At 48.5% G+C, this 19,733-nt stretch overlaps 1 protein-coding gene across 1 annotated transcript; it reads right to left on the bottom strand.

The window, feature by feature from the left end:
• Window positions 1–2,723: 2,723 nt before the first annotated feature.
• On the bottom strand, window positions 2,724–17,900 carry CES3 (carboxylesterase 3). Its single transcript, XM_055552479.1, has 13 exons — window positions 17,819–17,900; window positions 16,511–16,715; window positions 16,268–16,406; window positions 15,983–16,116; window positions 15,373–15,526; window positions 15,161–15,265; window positions 14,178–14,279; window positions 13,683–13,820; window positions 5,852–5,932; window positions 4,437–4,584; window positions 3,261–3,410; window positions 3,031–3,109; window positions 2,724–2,919 (listed from the first exon to the last, which is right to left on the bottom strand). The coding sequence occupies exons 1-13, from the start codon at window positions 17,898–17,900 to the stop codon at window positions 2,724–2,726; spliced, it is 1,713 nt and encodes a 570-aa protein (XP_055408454.1).
• Window positions 17,901–19,733: the final 1,833 nt, after the last annotated feature.

Genomic DNA, 19,733 nt, shown 5'->3' with positions numbered 1-19,733 from the left:
CCAGGTGTGGTATGCCCTCAGGCCTGGAGGAAGAGGCCTGTTTGTAACTCCAGCAGGGTCTAAACCGACCCCTTGATTCCCAACCCAGTCCTGCTCACCCCCAGGCAGCCCCCCACCCTCCAGGAGTCTTCCTTCTCTCACCTTCTTGTCCCCTCAATTACCACATCAGCCTGTCACTTCTAAATCTAGAGCCCACCGGTGCCTTCTGTCCCGCCCCGGAAGCCCACACTGGCCCCCTTCTTGCTCTCCCTGTTCCCTCTCTCATCACCACCCCCAACCTGTTCATGTCACCCGCCCCCCACACCCAGTTAAACCTTTCCCAGGCTCTCTGTCACCCTCCAGGCCAGGCCCCCAGTCCAGCCTCCAAGGCTGTTCCCAGTCTACTCTTTGCTGGCCTCTCCAGACGTACAGAACTGTTTCCTCAGCACATCTCAACCTCCAGGCCTTTGTTCCTGCTGTTCCATCTGCCAGGAACGCCCTCCTCCCTGCTCCCACCACTCAAATCTACCAGCCCTGGCCTGAGCCACTTCTGCTGGTCCTTCCGGTGTCAGCCTAGATGTCCTGCCTTCCCTGTCTCCCAAGTCAGGCTGGTCTATGCCTCCATGTTCCTACAGCTCTTTGTGTCTCCAGAAACACATTGTGGAATTGGAGCCTGTTTACCTGTCAGACTCTCTTACCAGCTTGTGGGGACATGGGGATGAGAAAGGGAGGCCTTCAATGCTGTGTAAAGAGCTTGAACTTGCCTTGAGGGTGGCAGGCAGCTTTAGAGTAGCCGAGCGGCATGATTTGGAACCTCTCTGGTTTATGACTCTTTCTGCCCTAAATGGACTTCCCAAAACAGAACTTCCCAGGCGGCACAAGTGGTAAAGAATCCTCCTGCCAATGCAGGAGACACAATAGACATGGGTTTGATCCCTGGATCGGGAAGATCCCCTGGAGGAGGGCATGGCAACCCACTGCAATATTCTTGCCTGGAGAACCCCATGGACAAAGGAACGTGGAGAGCTACAGTCCATGGGGTTACAAAGAGTTGGGCATGATTAAAACGACTTAGCGTGTGTGCACAAAACAGAATTGGTCTCAACTGCAAGTAGTTTTCATTCAAGCAGCAGCAGCCAGGAACTTAGTCTGAGGAAGGGTGTATGTGGGACCAGAGTTGGTGGGACGAGATAGTGGGGGGAGGGGAAGTCATTGTGTTTGTATTAAAATCCAGATGTCTCAAGGGAAGGGTATATTGATCCTCAAAACCAAACAAAATAAAGAAATGTGTGCCCCACTCAAAAACCTCTGGCTGCTTTTCACCTGTTGTTGCATGAGAGGGCAGACCTTGTCTTCTCTCTGTGACAGCAGCTTGACTGATGCACTAGTCCAGACACCCACCCCCAGCCTGTTCTCCCACGTCCTGGTGGTGCTCTGAGAACTGTGCAACCCCAGAAGTCAGTCTCCCCCAGCTGGGGGGAGAGGAAAGAGCCCAGGCAGGCCATAAGCGGGTGAGGTACTAGGGCTGGGAAGTTTGCATCTCATGTCCAAGGGTGGGAGCCCTGGCCCTGCTGGACTCTGCTCTGTCTTGTGCAAGGGCCAAGACTGGGCAGCATGGACACGGGGACCTCCCCCAACCCTAGTCAGAGGCCTCTGAGATCGGTTGTCCGCTGGATCCCCTGAAGCCGCAGGACCCACCTTCTCCAACCCCAGGTCTCTGCCACCAGAGTCCACCCACCCTTCTGATCAGAGAGGACAACATTTGTCCAGAACTAAGCAGAGCTTTGGTGCCTCAAGGGCGTGGGTTCACATGCCCATCCTCATACTTTCTCAGTCTCTCACTCAGCAAGCATCCTTTGACCCCAGATCCTGCCTGATCCTGGTATGGGAGATGCAGAGTGGGGTCAGGCTGATTTCCACTCTCAGAGAGCTTCTGAGAGGGGAAGAGGAATGCCGACTCCAGCAGTGCCAGCCTAGAGTGGGATGCACTGTCATGGGCAGAGCTTGGGCCAGGCCCAGAGAGGCAGGGAAGGCTTTCTGGAGGAGGATCCTCTGCGGAGCTTGAGGTATGAGCGGGAACTTTCCTTGGAGCAAGTGGGAAGAGGGGGAAGTTTGGGCAAAATCCCCCTAGATGAGAAGCAGGCAACATTTCACAGGAGTCACAGAGGGGCTGATGCTCTAATGCAGCGAGCAGTCCCCAACGTTTTCGGCACCAGCGACTGGTTTTGTAGAAGACAATTTTTCCATCGACTGGGGAGGAGGGAATGGTTTCAGGATGAGTCAAGTGCATTACATTTATTGTTCACTTTATTTCTTTTATTATGACATCAGCCCCACCTCAGATCATCAGGCATTAGATCCCGGAGGTTGGGGACACCTGCTTTAAGGGACATGACTGCCCATCAGCCTGGTTTGGGATAAAGTCTCTTAGCAGTGAGAGAGGGCTTCCTAGATGGCACTAGAGGTAAAGAACCCTCCTCCCCATGCAGGAGATGTAAGAGACCCTGCTTCGATCCTTGGGTCAGGAAGATCCCCTGGAGGAAGGCATGGCAACCTGCTCTAGTATTCTTGCCTGGAGAATCCCAGGGACAGAGGAGCCTGGCGGGCTACAGTCCATGGGGTTGCAAAAGAGACACAACTGAAGCGATTTAGCACATAGCACAGCAGGGAGAGAAGGAGGCTGCCCGCCTGGGATGTGGTCACCCCTAGGGCTGAGCTCCAGCCCAGAAGGCTCAGGGCCTGCCTCAGAGTTCCTCCTGGACCTTCTTGCCCTTCTGCTTCTGCTGCCACTGCCCAAACTTGGTGGGAAGTATCTCTGCCCAGAGCTGCATTCGGGCCTCCCTTGGCTTCTGGTTGACCCGTGGCACCAGGCTGATTTCCAGGTATTCCTCCGCATGGTTGAATGGTGGCCAAAGAGGCAGCCCCTTGCCATTGGGGTCCCTGGGTGGGAGGAATGAATGAATGAAGACCAAGGCCTCCTGTATTGCTCCCAGGCAGGCAGCTCTAAGTAGTCCTAGGCCCAAAGCCAGGCAGGCCTGTTTGCTTACTCACCCTGTCCAGGCAAAGTTGGTCCACTGGGCCATCATGGTGAGGCTCAGTTGCTTCTCCTCCTCTGTGGCTTCTGGAAAGGCTGTGGGAAGGACAGACTTGGATCAGGTTCAGGTGGGTCCTGAAGGAGACTCCAGGGTCCCTTATGCTGACCTGAGACCTCTGTTTCTGCAAGCCCCTCTCCTCCCCTGGTGGAGCCAGAAACCTAAAGATCACCGGTCCGTCATCCTCACCCAACATGGAGCTCTCATCCGTGAGGAAAGGACCGCCGAACATGAAGGTCAACTCAGCCCCATGATCAGCCCGGACCCAGGCTGGCTTGATCTTCGCAAAAGAACTGGGTCGATGCTGGAACTCATAGAAAAAGATGGAGACCCCAGAATCTGTGGAGAGAGGGCTGGATGAGAGATGGTCACCCACAGCCTGATCAGGCACTATCTTTGCTAAGCCAGGCTCATCATAGCACCAATACCAGTGATAATAATGATGACAAAATGATGAACAGCAAGCCTTTCCTGAGTACTTGCTGGATGTTCAGCACCAGTCCATGTGCTTTAAGTGCCATCATTCAGTTCATCCTCATAATAACCTATGGGTTAGATCATTACGCATTATGATTGCCATTTTATTTCTTTAAATTTTTATCTATTTGGCTGCACCAAATCTTGTTGTGGCATGCAGGATCGTTAGTTCCCCCTGACCAGGGATTGAACCCAGGTCCCCTGCACTGGGAGCCTGGAATCTTAGCCACTGGCCCATCAGGGAAGTCCCTACTATAGCCAATTTAGAAATGAGAAAACGAGCCCAGAAGGGTTATGTATCTGCCCAAGGGGTCACAAAGACAGGAACTCGGAACTGTTCTAGGACTGTGTTAGGGTTTAGCCACAACAGGGGTCCGCAGTCTCCAGGATCGAATGCCTGATGATCTGAGGTGGAGGTGACGTCACAATAAATAGAAATAAAGTGTACAATAAATGCAATTGCTTGAGTCATCCTGAAACCACCCCCCTCCCACTCCTGGTCTGTGGAAACATTGTCTTCCATGAAAACAGTCCCTGGCGCCAAAAAGTTTGGGGACTGCTGAGCCATGAAGCTTGGAGGAAACAAGACTTTTCTCCCAGGAGGAAGGCTGAAAGCAGAAAAAATCACTCATGAGTCAATTGAATCCCAGAGAATTGGTGATAAGCCCTTCTGAGTGACCTCTGACAGGTCGCTGCATCTCTCTGTGCCTTGGTTTTCTCCTCTGCAGAGTGTCCTGCCAGAGTCTCCTCTCACAGCTGTGACAGTGCATCCCAGAGAGGAAGTGGTGAGTGGGGGAGCAGTGCAGCATGAGGCTGTGTCACCCGTGATAGCTCAGGTCCTGGGCTCAAGTGGGAAGGGTGGGACAGGTTAGACAGTGATAGGCCTACCTTGGAGGTCTCTTGCAAATTGCAACATGGGTAAGGTTATGATAATGTCACTTATCAATTCCTGGAAGGCTTCTTGCTTGGCTTGTCCATCTGAGCTGCTGCCTAGGTATTCCTTTATGATGGTGGGCATCACCTCAGTGGGCACATCCTGGGGCAAGAGGCCTTGTCAGATCCCACAGCCATGGAAGACCCTTCCAAGAAGTCCTGCATCCTCCTGTCTGGCGTTTTTCATATCCCAGGGCTCATGTGCCAGGAGGCTAGCCACCTGCCTTCCTTGGGGGTTCTAGATGATGTCTGGGTGGGAAGAGGTCAAATCTGGAGTTAAATGCTCGCCCTGCAATCATTGCTTGGCTGTATGACCCCAGACAGGTTGCTGAATCTCTCTGAAAGTCAGTTCCTCCCTGTAAGGTGGTTTGGCAGCCTATGTGAATCACAGAGTTCTGGCCTAGAGCAGGCACTCAGTTGAAGTTAACTAGGAAGTTAGTGGAAGAATGAATCATGGGACTTCCCCCAGCTCCAGAGAGCAGTGATGAGGTTGTGTGAGTGAGGAGGGACTAGAGAGTCTTAAAGGAAGGAAATGTACATCGATTGAGCACCTCCTGTGTACCAGACTCTTCCAATACAGCATCCAATATCTTCCTTAAACAGCTCACATGGGTGGGATGTAGCATCCCTATTTATGAGTGAAGAAATGGAAGGTTAACTGTGGACAAGCAGCCAGGGTCAGGATTTGACCTCAGATCCACCAGGTTTCGGGCATCCCAGGAGGTGCTAGTGGTAAAGAACCTGCCTGCCAATTCAGGAGACTTAAGAGATGCGAATTCGATCCCTGGGTCTGGAAGAGCCCCTGGAAGAGGGCATGGCACCCACTCCAGTATTCTTGCCTGGAGGATCCCAGGGACAGAGGAGCCTGGCGGGCTATAGTCCATAGTGTTGCAAAGAGTTGGACAGGACTGAAGCAACTTAGCACGCATGCACCACCTGGTTTCAGGTCTGGCAGTGCCATCTTAAGCTCTGGGATCAGATGACTGGCACAAGCTCTGCCTCTGCCCTTTACCCACCATGAGGCCTTGAGCCTCAGTTTCCTCATCTGTAACATGAGGATAATGAAAGTCCCTGCTTCACAAAGTTGTAATGAGGATTGGAGGATTTGAATGCCTGTCCTAGTGCTCAGCACAGTCCCTGGCAGAGAGTGTGTGCTCATTATGGGTAGTCTGTGATGAAAATGATGTGGTGATGCTCTTGCTTTGAGAACCATGTTGTGTCATGTCCAAGGGGATTCCTAGACAGAACTAAAATCCAACAGTTGCCCCCCAGGCTTGGTGGCAGGTAGGTAGCTGGGTGTTGGAGGGTAGGGGGTAGAGACTGTGTTGGGTTCAGCCCCACTGGACCACTCTTTCCTGCCTTTTTCTCACCATATAGGTCAAGAAGGGCCTCAAGATGGCCAGCATGTCCTCCAGGCTCAGTTGATCCATCTTATCCAGGAAACCCCAGCCCTGTGGAGACACCAAGGTCCTCTCAGTGCAGCCTCATCACGGCCCATGCCCCTCACCCTCACCTTCCCAGCCAGCTCCCAGCTTGGAGCAGGCCAGTGTTCACAGCCCTGTGACCATGAGCTCATTATGGAGCTGAGTGTGGCCAAACCCACTAGCCTGAAGACCTCCCTAAAAATAAACTTCTAATTCAGGAGGGAGGGAAAAGCACCAAATACAACAAGCAAGGGGTTAGCAGCAGTCTCGGAATTTGTTCAATATTTTCATAGAATAACATCAAGACCCCCAGGTCCTGTAGCAGGGGTTACAAAGAAAGTTCAAATGTTGTCTTTAAAATTCAATGTTGACTTCAGGAACTTCTCTGGTGGTCTGGTGACTGAGACCCTGCTTTCCATGCAGGGGGCCTGGGTTCGATCCCTGGTCAGGGAACCCCCATGCTGCAACTAAGAGTTCGCATGGTGCAGCTAAGACCTGACACAGCCAAATAAATAATAGAAATAAAATAAACAAATATTTCAAAAAATGTTGGCTTTACATGTTACAGTTTTAAAAGCCTGGTCTCTGGTTTAAGTCCCAGCTCCGCTACTTACTAGGTACATAACATGAACCAGTTACTTAAACTCTCTATGTCACAGTTTCTTAATCTGTAAGTGAGTAACAGTAGCTCAGTCATATCTGACTCTTTGTGACCCCATGGACTGCATAAGTCCATGGAATTCTCCAGGCCAGAGTACTGGACTGGGTAACCTTTCCCTTCTCTAGGGGATCTTCCCAACCCAAGGATCGAACCCAGGTCTCCCACATTTCAGGCGAATTCTTTACTAGCTGAGCCACAAGGGAAGCCCAAGAATACTGAGCTATGAGGAAAGCCCCTTTTAATCTGTAAAAGGAGTGACAATATCTTACCTCATGGGATTGTTATGAGAACTGGGTTAATGCATAAAGGCCTTGACAGAGTAAGCAGGATAGAAAGGTTAAAGTTATTAAAGTTATTTTCATGACTCCCAGACTCTTGGCTAATATTTGTAGTGGCAGGAACAAAAAATTCACAGATAAACAAACACAAAAAGTGTATACCCAAGAGGAGACGTTAATCTTCACTAGGAATTAAGGTACTAAACTAAAGGCCACAGAAGCTAAAGTAGCAAAACTTTTTAAACAGTTGTTCTACAAGATCAATATACCAATTGCTCCTATACACTAGCAATGAATAATCTGAAGGTGACATGAAGAAAACAATTCCATTTACAATAGCATTGAAAAGAATAAAATACTTAGGAATAAATTTAATAAGGGAAGTACAAGACTGTACATTAAAAACTAGAAGACATAATTGAGAGAAATTAAAGAAGACTTAACTAAATGTGAAGATGTTCCATGTTCACGGATTGGATGACTTAATATTGTTAAAATGACAATACTTCCCAAATTGAACTAGAGAGTCAGTGTGATCCAATCAGAATCTCAGTTGCTTTTTTTTTCTTTTCAGGAATGGACAAGCCGACCACAATTCACATGGGAGTGCAAGGGACTCAGAACAGCTAAACAATTATTATGGACTGATTGTGTCTCCACATAAATACATGTGGAGTCATAATCCCCAGTACCTCAGAATGTGCTCTTGTGTAAAGATGAGGCCATTAGTCAAGTTCAGATGATTACAGAGGTAATCATTAGGGTGGGCTCTAGTCTAGTATCAGCTTCCCTGATGGTGCAGTGGGTAAAGAATCTGCCTGCAATGCAGGAGACACAAGAGTCACATGTTCAATCCCTGAGTCAGGAAAATCCCCTGGAGAAGGAAATGGCAACCTACTCCAGTACTCTTTCCTGGGAAATCCCATGGACAGAGGAGCCTGACAGGCTACAGTCCATGGGGTCACAAAGAGTCAGAAGCAACTGAGCACAGAGCACTGTCTAGTATGTCTGGTGTCCTTGTAAAAGGGGGAATTTGCACAGAGATAGATGGGTCAGAGGGAAAGCCAGAGAGAGAACGCCATCTATAAGCCAAGGAATATACGAGGCCGACGGAAACATTAAAACGAGGCATGGATTCTCTCTCACAGCACTTAGAAGGAACCAATCTTGCTAACATCTTGATTTCAGACTTGTAGCCTCTAGGACTGTGAGACACTTAATGTCCATTGTTTAAGCCACTCAGATTGTGGTTCTTTGTTATGGCAACTCTGACAAAATAATATAGCAATCTTGAAAAAGAAGAACAGAGTTGAGGAATTCACACTTCCCAATTTTAAAACTTACTATAATACTGCTGTAATCAAGATACTATGGCAGTGGCATAAGGATAAATGAATAGAGTAGAATTCAAAGTCCAGAAATAAACTCCTTCATTCATGACCAGCTGATTTTCAATAAGGGCACCAAGACAGTTCAATAAGAAAATAATAGTTTTTTTCAACAGATCATGCAGGGACAAGAAGATACCATGTGCAAAAGAGCCCTAGCTCACACCATATACAAAAATTAACTTGAAATGAATCTAGACCTAAATATAACAGCTAAAACTATAAAATTCTGAGAAGTAATCATAGAGGTAAACCTTTATGACCTTGGATTTAGCAATCATTTCTTAGGTATGACAAAAAAAAATGGCAAGCAACAGAAGAACAGATAAACTTCATCAATTTTTTTTAAATTGTGTGACAAAGGATACTGTCAACAACGTGAAAATACAATCCACAGAATGGGAAAAATATTTGAAAATCATATATCTGGAATATATGAAAAATTTTACAACTCAACAATAAAAAGACAAATAATTCAATTTAAAAATGGGCAAAACAGAAGACAGTTCTCCAAAGGAAATACTAAAATGGCTGATAAGCACATGAAAAGATGTTCACCATTTTAGTCACTAGGGAAGTGCAACTCAAAACCACAATGAGATACCACTTCACACCCACTGGGATGACTACAATCAAAACAAAAGATATTAACAAGCATTGGCAAGGATGTGGAGTAATTGAAATCCTTACACACTGCTGGTGGGAATATAAAGTGGTGCAGCTACTTTGAAAAATACTTCAGCAGTTCCTGAAATGATTAAGCATAGACTTAATCCATGACCCACTGGTTCCATCCCTGAGTATATAACCAAGACCAATTAAGGCATATATTTGCACAAAAACTGGTACACAAACGTTCATAGTAGGGGAATCCATAAGAGCCAAAAAGGTGGAAACAACCCAACTGTCTACCAACTGATGACTGGATAAACAAATGTGGTGTATCCATACACTAAACTACTACTACTACTAAGTCGCTTCAGTCGTGTCCGACTCTGTGCGACCCCTACAGCCCACCAGGCTCCCCCGTCCCTGGGATTCTCCAGGCGAGAACACTAGAGTGGATTGCCATTTCCTTCTCCGATACATGAAAGTGGAAAGTGAAAGTGAAGTCGCTCAGTCGTGTCCGACTCTAAGTGACCCCATGGACTGCAGCCTACCAGGCTCCTCCATCCATGGGATTTTCCAGGCAACAGTACTGGAGTGGGGTGCCATTGCCTTCTCCCATACACTGAACTATTCAGCCATAAAAAAGAGGGAAGTACTGATATCCACTACAACATAGATGGCCCTTGAAAACATTATATTAGGTGAAAGAAGTCAGACACAAAACCCCAAATATTGTATGATTCTATTATATGAAATGTCCAGAAGAGGCAAATCCATAGATTTGACAGAGAGTAGATCAGAGACAGAGAGTAGATTCATGGTTGCCAAGTGCTGGGGTGGGGGCCATGGGGAGGGATGGGAAGTGACAGCTAAATGGGTATGGGCTTCTTTCTGCGTGATGGTGAAGCAAATGTTCTGGAATAAGATACAGTGATGGCTGCACAGCTTTGTGAGTATACTAAGAGCCACTGAATTGTACACTTTAAAGAGGTAACTTTTATGCTATGTAAATTATATTTTTTAAAAGTTGACATTTAAAAAATTGTGCTCTGCAAACGCTGGTTGGGTTGCAAGAAAGCCTGTAGATTCCAGGGACTTCACTGGTGGTCAAGTGGTTAGGACTCTGTGCTTCCACCACAAGGGGCCTGGGTTTGATTCCTAGTCGGGGAACTAAGATCCCCCAAGCCTCATAGCAGTCAAACTAAATGAAACAAAACCAAACAAAAAACCTGTAGACATTGCTGGTGGCAGTTTGAATCAGTGAAGTAATTTCAGAAAGTGCGGTACCAATAGCAACATGTAAGAAGTGGAGAGGTTTCCATTAGGAATACAGATTACTTTCCATGGCTAAAGCTTTCACCGTGGATACTTAGTAAACATCTAGTTGGCTGAAAATGTTATGGTTGTGCTCCTATGGAGAGTGGAGGGAACGCCTGCACTAGTGATGCGGTGAGCAGCCCGCTGAGTCACCAACCTGAGAAATATCTTTAGCTACAAAGTCCTGGGCACAGCGTTCCACACCAGACAGGTTTGCCTATGTCTTGGGAGCCAGCCAAGTCGGCTGTCTTTCACTGTTAACACTCACAATTCAATGTTGCAAGTGTGGGGGCAAGGCTGCCTACCAGAGTCCAGGGCACTCTTCTGCTATTACACACACACACACACACACACACACACACACACACACCCCTGGACTGTAAACTCCTACAAACTTCAGTGAGTGTCAACATTGCTTAAGGCTTTCATCTAACAAGCACCCAAATGTCCCCCTGGGAATTAAATCCAAGGAAATAAGTCAGAGGACAAAGCTGTGGACATGAAGACGTTCACTGCAATATTACCTTCAGTGATTAAAATGAGAAGCTGCAGAAGCAATGAAATGAAGGAAAATTATGAGACAACCCTTTCTTTTTTTTTTTTTTTTAATTTTTTTTAATTTTATTTTATTTTTAAACTTTACATAACTGTATTAGATTTGCCAAATATCAAAATGAATCCGCCACAGGTATACATGTGTTCCCCATCCTGAACCCTCCTCCCTCCTCCCTCCCCATTCCATCCCTCTGGGTCGTCCCAGTGCACCAGCCCCAAGCATCCAGTATCGTGCATCGAACCTGGACTGGCATCTCATTTCATACATGATATTTACATGTTTCAATGCCATTCTCCCAAATCTTCCCACCCTCTCCCTCTCCCACAGAGTCCATAAGACTGTTCTATACATCAGTGTCTCTTTTGCTGTCTCGTACACAGGGTTACTGTTACCATCTTTCTAAATTCCATATATATGCGTTAGTATACTGTATTGGTGTTTTTCTTTCTGGCTTACTTCACTCTGTATAATAGGCTCCAGTTTCATCCACCTCATTAGAACTGATTCAAATGTATTCTTTTTAATGGCTGAATAATACTCCATTGTGTATATGTACCAAAGCTTTCTTATCCATTCATCTGCTGATGGACATCTAGGTTGCTTCCATGTCCTGGCTATTATAAACAGTGCTGCGATGAACATTGGGGTACTCGTGTCTCTTTCCCTTCTGGTTTTCTCAGTGTGTATGCCCAGCAGTGGGATTGCTGGATCATAAGGCAGGTCTATTTCCAGTTTTTTAAGGAATCTCCACACTGTTCTCCATAGTGGCTGCACTAGTTTGCATTCCCACCAACAGTGTAAGAGGGTTCCCTTTTCTCCACACCCTCTCCAGCATTTATTACTTGTAGACTTTTGGATTGCAGCCATTCTGACTGGTGTGAAATGGTACCTCATAGTGGTTTTGATTTGCATTTCTCTGATAATGAGTGATGTTGAGCATCTTTTCATGTGTTTGTTAGCCATCTTTATGTCTTCTTTGGAGAAATGTCTATTTAGTTCTTTGGCCCATTTTTTGATTGGGTCATTTATTTTTCTGGAGTTGAGCTGTAGGAGTTGCTTGTATATTCTCGAGATTAGTTGTTTGTCAGTTGCTTCATTTGCTATTATCTTCTCCCATTCTGAAGGCTGTCTTTTCACCTTGCTAATAGTTTCCTTTGATGTGCAGAAGCTTTTAAGGTTAATTAGGTCCCATTTGTTTATTTTTGCTTTTATTTCCAATATTCTGGGAGGTGGGTCATAGAGGATCCTGCTGTGATGTATGTCAGAGAGTGTTTTGCCTATGTTCTCCTCTAGGAGTTTTATAGTTTCTGGTCTTACGTTTAGATCTTTAATCCATTTTGAGTTTATTTTTGTGTATGGTGTTAGAAAGTGTTCTAGTTTCATTCTTTTACAAGTGGTTGACCAGAGTTCCCAGCACCACTTGTTAAAGAGATTGTCTTTAATCCATTGTATATTCTTGCCTCCTTTGTCGAAGATAAGGTGTCCATATGTGCGTGGATTTATCTCTGGGCTTTCTATTTTGTTCCATTGATCTATATTTCTGTCTTTGTGCCAGTACCATACTGTCTTGATAACTGTGGCTTTGTAGTAGAGCCTGAAGTCAGGTAGGTTGATTCCTCCAGTTCCATTCTTCTTTCTCAAGATCGCTTTGGCTATTCGAGGTTTTTTGTTTTTCCATACAAATTGTGAAATTATTTGTTCTAGCTCTGTGAAGAATGCTGTTGGTAGCTTGATAGGGATTGCATTGAATCTATAGATTGCTTTGGGTAGTATACTCATTTTCACTACATTGATTCTTCCAATCCATGAACATGGTATATTTCTCCATCTGTTAGTGTCCTCTTTGATTTCTTTCACCAGTGTTTTATAGTTTTCTATATATAGGTCTTTAGATTCTTTAGGTAGATATATTCCTAAGTATTTTATTCTTTCCGTTGCAATGGTGAATGGAATTGTTTCCTTAATTTCTCTTTCTGTTTTCTCATTATTAGTGTATAGGAATGCAAGGGATTTCTGTGTGTTGATTTTATATCCTGCAACTTTACTATAGTCATTGATTAGTTCTAGTAATTTTCTGGTGGAGTCTTTAGGGTTTTCTATGTAGAGGATCATGTCATCTGCAAACAGTGAGAGCTTTACTTCTTCTTTTCCAATTTGGATTCCTTTTATTTCTTTTTCTGCTCTGATTGCTGTGGCCAAAACTTCCAAAACTATGTTGAATAGTAATGGTGAAAGTGGGCACCCTTGTCTTGTTCCTGACTTTAGAGGAAATGCTTTCAATTTTTCACCATTGAGGATAATGTTTGCTGTGGGTTTGTCATATATAGCTTTGATTATGTTGAGGTAGGTTCCTTCTATTCCTGCTTTCTGGAGAGTTTTGATCATAAATGGATGTTGAATTTTGTCAAAGGCTTTCTCTGCATCTATTGAGATAATCATATGGTTTTTATTTTTCAATTTGTTAATGTGGTGAGACAACCCTTTCTTTGTGGAAGGTTTTGCAGGCATTAAATTCATTCATTGTGAAGATGGGTGGAAGAGTGAGAATGAAATATGAGAAGATGCTTAGAAGGAAGGTATGACAGTGACACTGTGTGGGGTGTTCTGTGCACCTGAAAAGGACTGGAAGGCACGTGGGCCACGATGTCTCCCAGTGACTTGACATTGTCAGAAACCTGGGAATCTTGGGGGCTTGGTCTCTCAGGTACAGAGTCACACAAACTAGTCTCATAGAGCCTGATTCATAAACCAGACACCAAGGCAGGAATATACCATGGATCAGTACTTCCTAGAAAGTACAAAAATGTGGTCCCTAAGAAGGAAATATTTGCTTTGAGAAAATGAAACTGGGTCAGCCTCTGCTTCCTCACCCATGAGACAGAAGGGTCTGAGCTCACAGCACATGGAGATGATATCAGGGTGGGAGAGAACCACGTGGGGCAGGGAGGGCCTTGAAGGGCACACTCACCCTGGGGATGAGCCAGCCAAACTCGTGGTTGTTGACACCGAAGAGGAAGGGCACAGAGGGGAACTGCCTCTCCCTCAGGAGCTCCTCAGGGCTCTTGGGAAAGAAGGTGCCGTCGATGTTGTACAAAGCTACTTTTTTCTGCAGGAGAAAACAAAGCAGAGAGCCTCCCAGTCAGGCCCTCAACAGATGGGACCCTAGAGATCCCTTGGCTGCCTGCCTGGGTGGCTGAGCCTTAAGGAGAAGAGAGGGGATGAGATCACCAAGGTGAGAAGACTGGAGGGAGTTGGGAGACCAGGCCCATGATGCTTTTAAGCTGTCTTCTTTGCTAGAAGACCCTCAGGACTGGGGTGGCCCCCCTCTTCATGCCCCCAGACCCTTCGCCTCCTGGGAAGCTGCCTCACCCTACACTGATGATTGGCCCTCTGCTCCTGCAGGCACTGGACAGAATCCTCTCTGTGTCACTGCCCACTGCCATTCCCCAAGAAGTGAGCATACCAACTTGTAGGCAAGGATCATCTCCTCGCTCGTCTTCTGCCGAAGGCACTGCACCATCTCAGCCGAGGAGTCAGAGTTGCAGGCCAAGGAGTCTGCGAGGGTCTGGGAAAGACAAAAGTGTCTTGACTCCCTCTCGCCCATCAGTGCCCACTTCCAGCCCTCTGCCTCCCACAGAGGATGAATTTGTAGGAGAAACGGGTCAATGATGTAAGAGAACAGGACCTTGACACTGGCCAGAGATCTACCACCAACTCAGATAAGCTTTCCTTGCCCACCAGCTTGGGCGGTCCCCAGGCACTCCATGTGTCCCCCATTACGTCATTACTGTCACTATCTGTGTGTGTGTGTCTGGGTCCCCTCTACCCCTGTGAGAACTGTGTCATTATCTAATTAACTCTAGTCCCAGAGTCAGTGGGCTCAAAAAAGTTTTATGGAGTAAGGGAAGGAGGTGATGCTAGTTATAAAGAACTTGTCTGCCAGCGCAGGGGATGTGAGAGATGTAGGTTCAATCCCTAAATCTGGGAAGATCCCCTGGAGGAGGGTACAGCAACCCACTCCAGTATTCTTGCCTGGAGACTGCCATGGACAGAGGAGTCTGGTGGGCTATAGGCCACAGGGTCCCAAAGGATTGGACACAACTAAAGTGATTTAGTATGCAGGCACATAAGGAAAGGATAGAGGGTTTAGGTGGGGAGGGAGTCATGTGTGCGCTACTCTGGCAGGGAAGGGACCATGGTTGGTGCTGAGGCTGGAGCAGGGTCAGGTAGCCCGTGAGGCTGGAGGGATGGCTTCAGGGACCATGTCACACCCTAGGAGCTCTGGCGGTTTTCCCTGAGTTCTCACTGGTCATGTGTTTCCTTCAGCCTAGTGTATCCCTCTCTTCCAGCAAGGAGCTGGCTACTGGTTAACACCTCCGCCTTGGGACTCCAAGAGCAAGCATAGGGCAGGTGTACATGGGGTGAGAGAGTGAAAGAAATGCAGACCTGAGCCAGGAGCCAGGGGTTAGGATCCAGTAACCCTGGTATGGTGATGATTCCACTCTGTGCTATAGCTCTGTGGAACAACCCTGCAGCCAGCGGGGACAGGACCTGAGGGCAGTGTGGAGGACAGATGGCTGTCAGAGGAGGGCAGAAGATCTGGGAGGTCTGGGACTACAGGAGATACCAATGCTGGCTCCCTCCCTGGGGTGACTCACCAGGGCAGAGGCGACAGAGGCCCCGCTGGATTCACCAAAGATGGTGACAGAGTTGAAGTCACCCCCAAAGGGGGTGATGTTCCCCTGCACCCAGCGCAGAGCAGCCACGACGTCGAGGAAGCCCCAGTTGCCAGGAGCGTGCTTGTCCCCAGTGCTGGCAGTTGGGTGGGGCAGTGGTTAGGGCCGGTTGGATCCCTTGACAGATCTTCCTCAGCCTCTGAAGTTTTGCTCTGAATCAGCCCCTGGGATGCCCCACCTTCCCTTGCTCCTCAATCTGGCCTGGCTATGAACGACGCCAGGTAGCCAGATGCCCAGTATGTGGGATGGGTGGGCCTGGCTGGGCAACCCGCCAGCTTTGGCTCTCCAGTGGCTTCTGGAACGTGTTGTTCCTTGACCCTACAGACTCTGTTGACCCACAGGCCAGGAGCCAAAGTCTTGTGTCCAGAGGCCCAAGTCAAACCCTGGCTTTGGCTAAGCCCCTCCCCCAAGGGGGTGGAGCCTCAGTTGACTTCTCTGCCCAGCACCCTGCTTGCCTGGGACCCGGTCTCGCTTCGAGTTCCGGACCCTCACCCTGTGCAGTCATTGCCCTCCGCCAGGCCTGCTGCCTCACCTGAAAAAGCCAAGGAAGCCCAGGCGGTACTGGACTGTGACCACGACCACGTCCCCATAGGCGGCCAGGGCAGACCCATCGTGGGAGATGGCGGTGCCAGTCACGAGAGAGCCCCCGTGGAACCACACCATGACCTGCAGAGACAGCCGTGAGTCAGTGATCGCGGCTGCCCATTGACTGGCTCAGAGCATTCTGGGGACTCCTGGAGCGCTTTCGAAGAGGGGGTGGGGAGAAGTCAAGCCTGGCCGCGCTGGCTGGGTGGACAGGGCCCTCTAGGCAGCTCACTGGCCTTCCTGCAACCGAGGGGGCCTCAGCCGGGCTGTATATGTTGAGGATCAGGCAGTCCTCCGAAATGGGGAAGGTCTGGTGCTTTCCGTCCAGCGTAAATCTGCTGTTGTTCATTCTCTCCGGATCCTGTGGGCACCTGTAGCGGAGGAGGAGCCCGAGGGCCAATGGGTCAGCCCCACCAGCCCAGGTAGCTGGACCCCTGCCACCTGCCTGCCTGCCCACCTCCGCGGGGCTACTCACATGGCGTGGGCCCTGCTGGCATCTCGCACGCCCTCCCAAGACTCCGCTGGGCGTGGGGCCGAGAACCGGTGGGGCCCCAGGGGCGGCTGGGCGAATGGGATGCCCAAGAAGACGTTCACAAGACGGTCTGTGCCCTTCACGCCCACCTGCCGGCCTCGCACACGGCCCAGGGGTGTGTCCACTTCAGGCTGAGTGACCCCCGGCCCTGAGGGCAGGACAGAGGGGCTGTGGGTGAGTGTGCATGGGGTGGCAGATGGACCCACTAGTCTGCTCTCTGAGCACCTCCTCTGCCAGGTGGGGTTCTGAGCACTCTGATGAACTGCCCCAGCCTGCCTGTGAAACGGGTCTTGTGACTACCCGCTAAGTCCTCTCCCCACCTCTCCTCCAGATTGAGTCAGTTCCCCCTAGTGAACAAGCTAAACCACCCTGCGACCCACAGACCTGCCAGGTGGGCAGTGGGTGGTGGACTTGGGCTGGCCACTTGCCCTCTCTTAACTCTCACCTGCTGAATAAGGTGTGACAACCTTATCTTTTTGTTTTTTCTGTTCTGATAATTTGACATCTGGCTCGCTGGCCCTGCCCTCCCAGGGCTAGCCAGTTCTTAGAGATGGTAAACCACTCACTGAGACATGTGCCCTTCACAGTCCATCCAGAGGCCATGCCCCTGGCCCCTGCCACCTCTGGGCACCCTCATACTCCTGGCAACTAACCACCTGCCCTTATCAGTGTAAGGCCAGGTCCTGGACAACTAGGGACAGCCCCGTGCCCCAGAACCTACTGAAACCATTCCAATGAGCTAACCCAGACCTACTCTGCCTGTCTCACCTGTTCCTCCCACAGGAAACAATGAAAGCTATCATCCACATCCCTCCCCACCCTGCTCATTTCCTCTGCCTCCTGAGGGACCCCTGCTTCCCTGAGTGGCCCAGTTTCTAGGGAATGGCAAGTAAACTTTCTTTCTTATGATAATCATTTCTATGTCTGTGTCTTACTGATTAAATGAAATCCTAGGAACTCTTAAAAACATGACAAATTGCACTTAAAAATGGTCAAAATGGTAAATTTTATGTTTTGTATATTTTATCATAATAAAAAAAAGAGGTGGGTAGCATTACCCGGATGGTTGCCCCTGCCCAGAGAGGATGTTCAACCCTTGGCATTCTGGTGAACAACTGAACAGAACAGAGGGCTCCTTCTCTGAGCAGGCTGCCCACTTTCCCTGTCCCTACCCGACTCTTGCCCCTTGCTCCAAGTCCTCCCACCAACCCAGAAGCTCCCACCTCTGCAGGCCCTGCGGGTGTGTCTTACCAGTGTCTGTAGCAGAGAATGCCAGGAGCAGACAGGCCACCCCGACCAGGACCCTGGACCCGGTTCTTACCACTGTGCCCATGCTTCTTACTCACACTCAACTGTGGGCAGAAGTGGTGGAAGGTAGAACAATGTCCCTGCCCTTTGGCACAGCCTATCTCTAAATGGTTGTTAGGAAAGCCTCAGCAGACCGCCCCAACCTGACTGGTAGCCAGTCCAAAGACCCAGAGTCTTCCAGATTGGGAGAGGAGGGACGTGGGGCTGGGAGAGCAGCCCTGCCAGCAGGAGGAGCCTGGGTGATATGACAGCCCTAGGCAAGGGAAGGTGCTCTGCAACCCTGGGTTCAAGTTCCAGCTCTCCTGACACCAAGACTTCCAGGACACTTTGTACACTTACTGCAAGACACACATATCACCTACCTGAGTGAGTAGTGGACATGACCCTGGTGCCAGTCCTGCTCTGAGTGAGCCAGCTCACTGGGGTGGGGGTCACTGTCTGGTCCTGCCTGCTGGAGGGGCACCTGAGCTCTGCAGCAGGGTAGAGGCAACTGGGGTTGATGTCCCCTTTAAAAAAAAAAAGTATTTATTTATTTTTGGCTGCATCAGGTCTTTGTTGTGCAAGCAACATCTCCTGGCTCAGGAGTTGGGGGTGCTCAGGCTTAGATCCCTGGAGGTATGTGGGATCTTAGTTCCCCCCTCCCCAGGGATTGAACCCTCATCTCCTTCATTGGAAGGCAGACTCTTAACCACTGGACCACCAGGGAAGTCCCTTTTTTTTTTTAAATCGAGTCTTCCATTGTAGCTCAGTCGGTAAAGAATCTGCCTGCAAGGCAGGAGACCCGGGTTTGATTCCTGGGTTGGAAAGATCCCCTGGAGAAGGAAATGGCACCCACTCCACTATTTTTGTCTGGAGAATCCCAAGGACAGAGGAGCCTGGCAGGCTACAGTTTATGGAGTCTCAAGAGTCGGACATGACTTAGCAGCTAAACCACCACCAAATTCACATTACAATGAACCATTGTAAACTATACAATTCAGTGGTATTTAGTGTATTTGCGATTTCGTGCAATCTCTCTAGTTACAAAATTCTTTCATTACCCCAGCAATATATCCTACCCATTAAACAGTCACTCTCCATTCCCACCCCTACCCCCTCACCTTCCATGCCAATAACCCCATCCCCTGATGAGCCGATAACCATTAATCTGCTCTCTGACTCCATAGATTTACCTATTCTGGATGTATCACATTAAAGCAATCATATGATATGTGACATTTAGTATGTGGCTTCTCTCCCTCTGCATGATGTTTTGGAGTTTCATCTAGGGTGTAGCACATATCAGTACTTACTTTTTATGGTCAAATAATATTTCACTGTGGGTGCAGCAACATTTTTTCTACCCATTCATTCATTGAAGGGCATTTGGGTTGTTTCCTCCTTTTGATTCTTATGAATTACACTGTTGTAAACATTTGTTTATGAGTTCCTGTGTGGTCCTATGTTTTCGTTTCTCTTGGCTGTAGAGCTGGGAATGGAACTGCTGGTAGTAGTTCTATGTTTAATGTTTTGAAAAACAGACAAGCTCTTTTCCATAGTGGTTGGATGATGCCTTGGGCCTGAGCAGCCCTGCTGAGGGGCCTGTGGGCTGAGGATCCCAGGGCGTATGTTGGGGATAACTCTCAGGTAGGCTGACTCTCTGGAAGTGGCCTCACGTGGCAGCGGTGGAGGCAGGGCACTACCCTCCACTGGGCCTGAGACTCCTGGGCAGGGATGATGGAAGAAACGGGGCAGGAAGACTCCTTGTAGCAACTCAAATCCTGTATTCCACACCCAGGGAAGACGTGACTTCAGAGCCAGCCCTCCTGCCCTGAGATCCTGGCTCTGCCAGGTGGCAGCTATGTGACCTGGTACAAGT

This window comes from Bubalus kerabau, chromosome 17 (assembly GCF_029407905.1).
Source record: "Bubalus kerabau isolate K-KA32 ecotype Philippines breed swamp buffalo chromosome 17, PCC_UOA_SB_1v2, whole genome shotgun sequence".
Taxonomy (NCBI): Eukaryota; Metazoa; Chordata; class Mammalia; order Artiodactyla; family Bovidae; genus Bubalus; species Bubalus kerabau.
Note: the sequence above shows the minus strand (reverse complement) of the source record. Positions and strands in the feature narration are given on the sequence as shown.

What these genes read in the sequence shown, in the direction of transcription:
- CES3 (XM_055552479.1), bottom strand. Translation starts at nt 17,900, where the DNA reads ATGGGCACAGTGGTAAGAACCGGGTCCAGGGTCCTGGTCGGGGTGGCC. An exon ending in ACCCCTGGCTCCTGGCTCAG is followed by an intron (nt 14,280 to 15,160) that starts GTCTGCATTTCT and finishes TGTCTTTCCCAG; the next exon opens with ACCCTCGCAGACTCCTTGGC. An exon ending in GGCCCTTCTTGACCTATATG is followed by an intron (nt 4,585 to 5,851) that starts GTGAGAAAAAGG and finishes CTCTTGCCCCAG; the next exon opens with GATGTGCCCACTGAGGTGAT.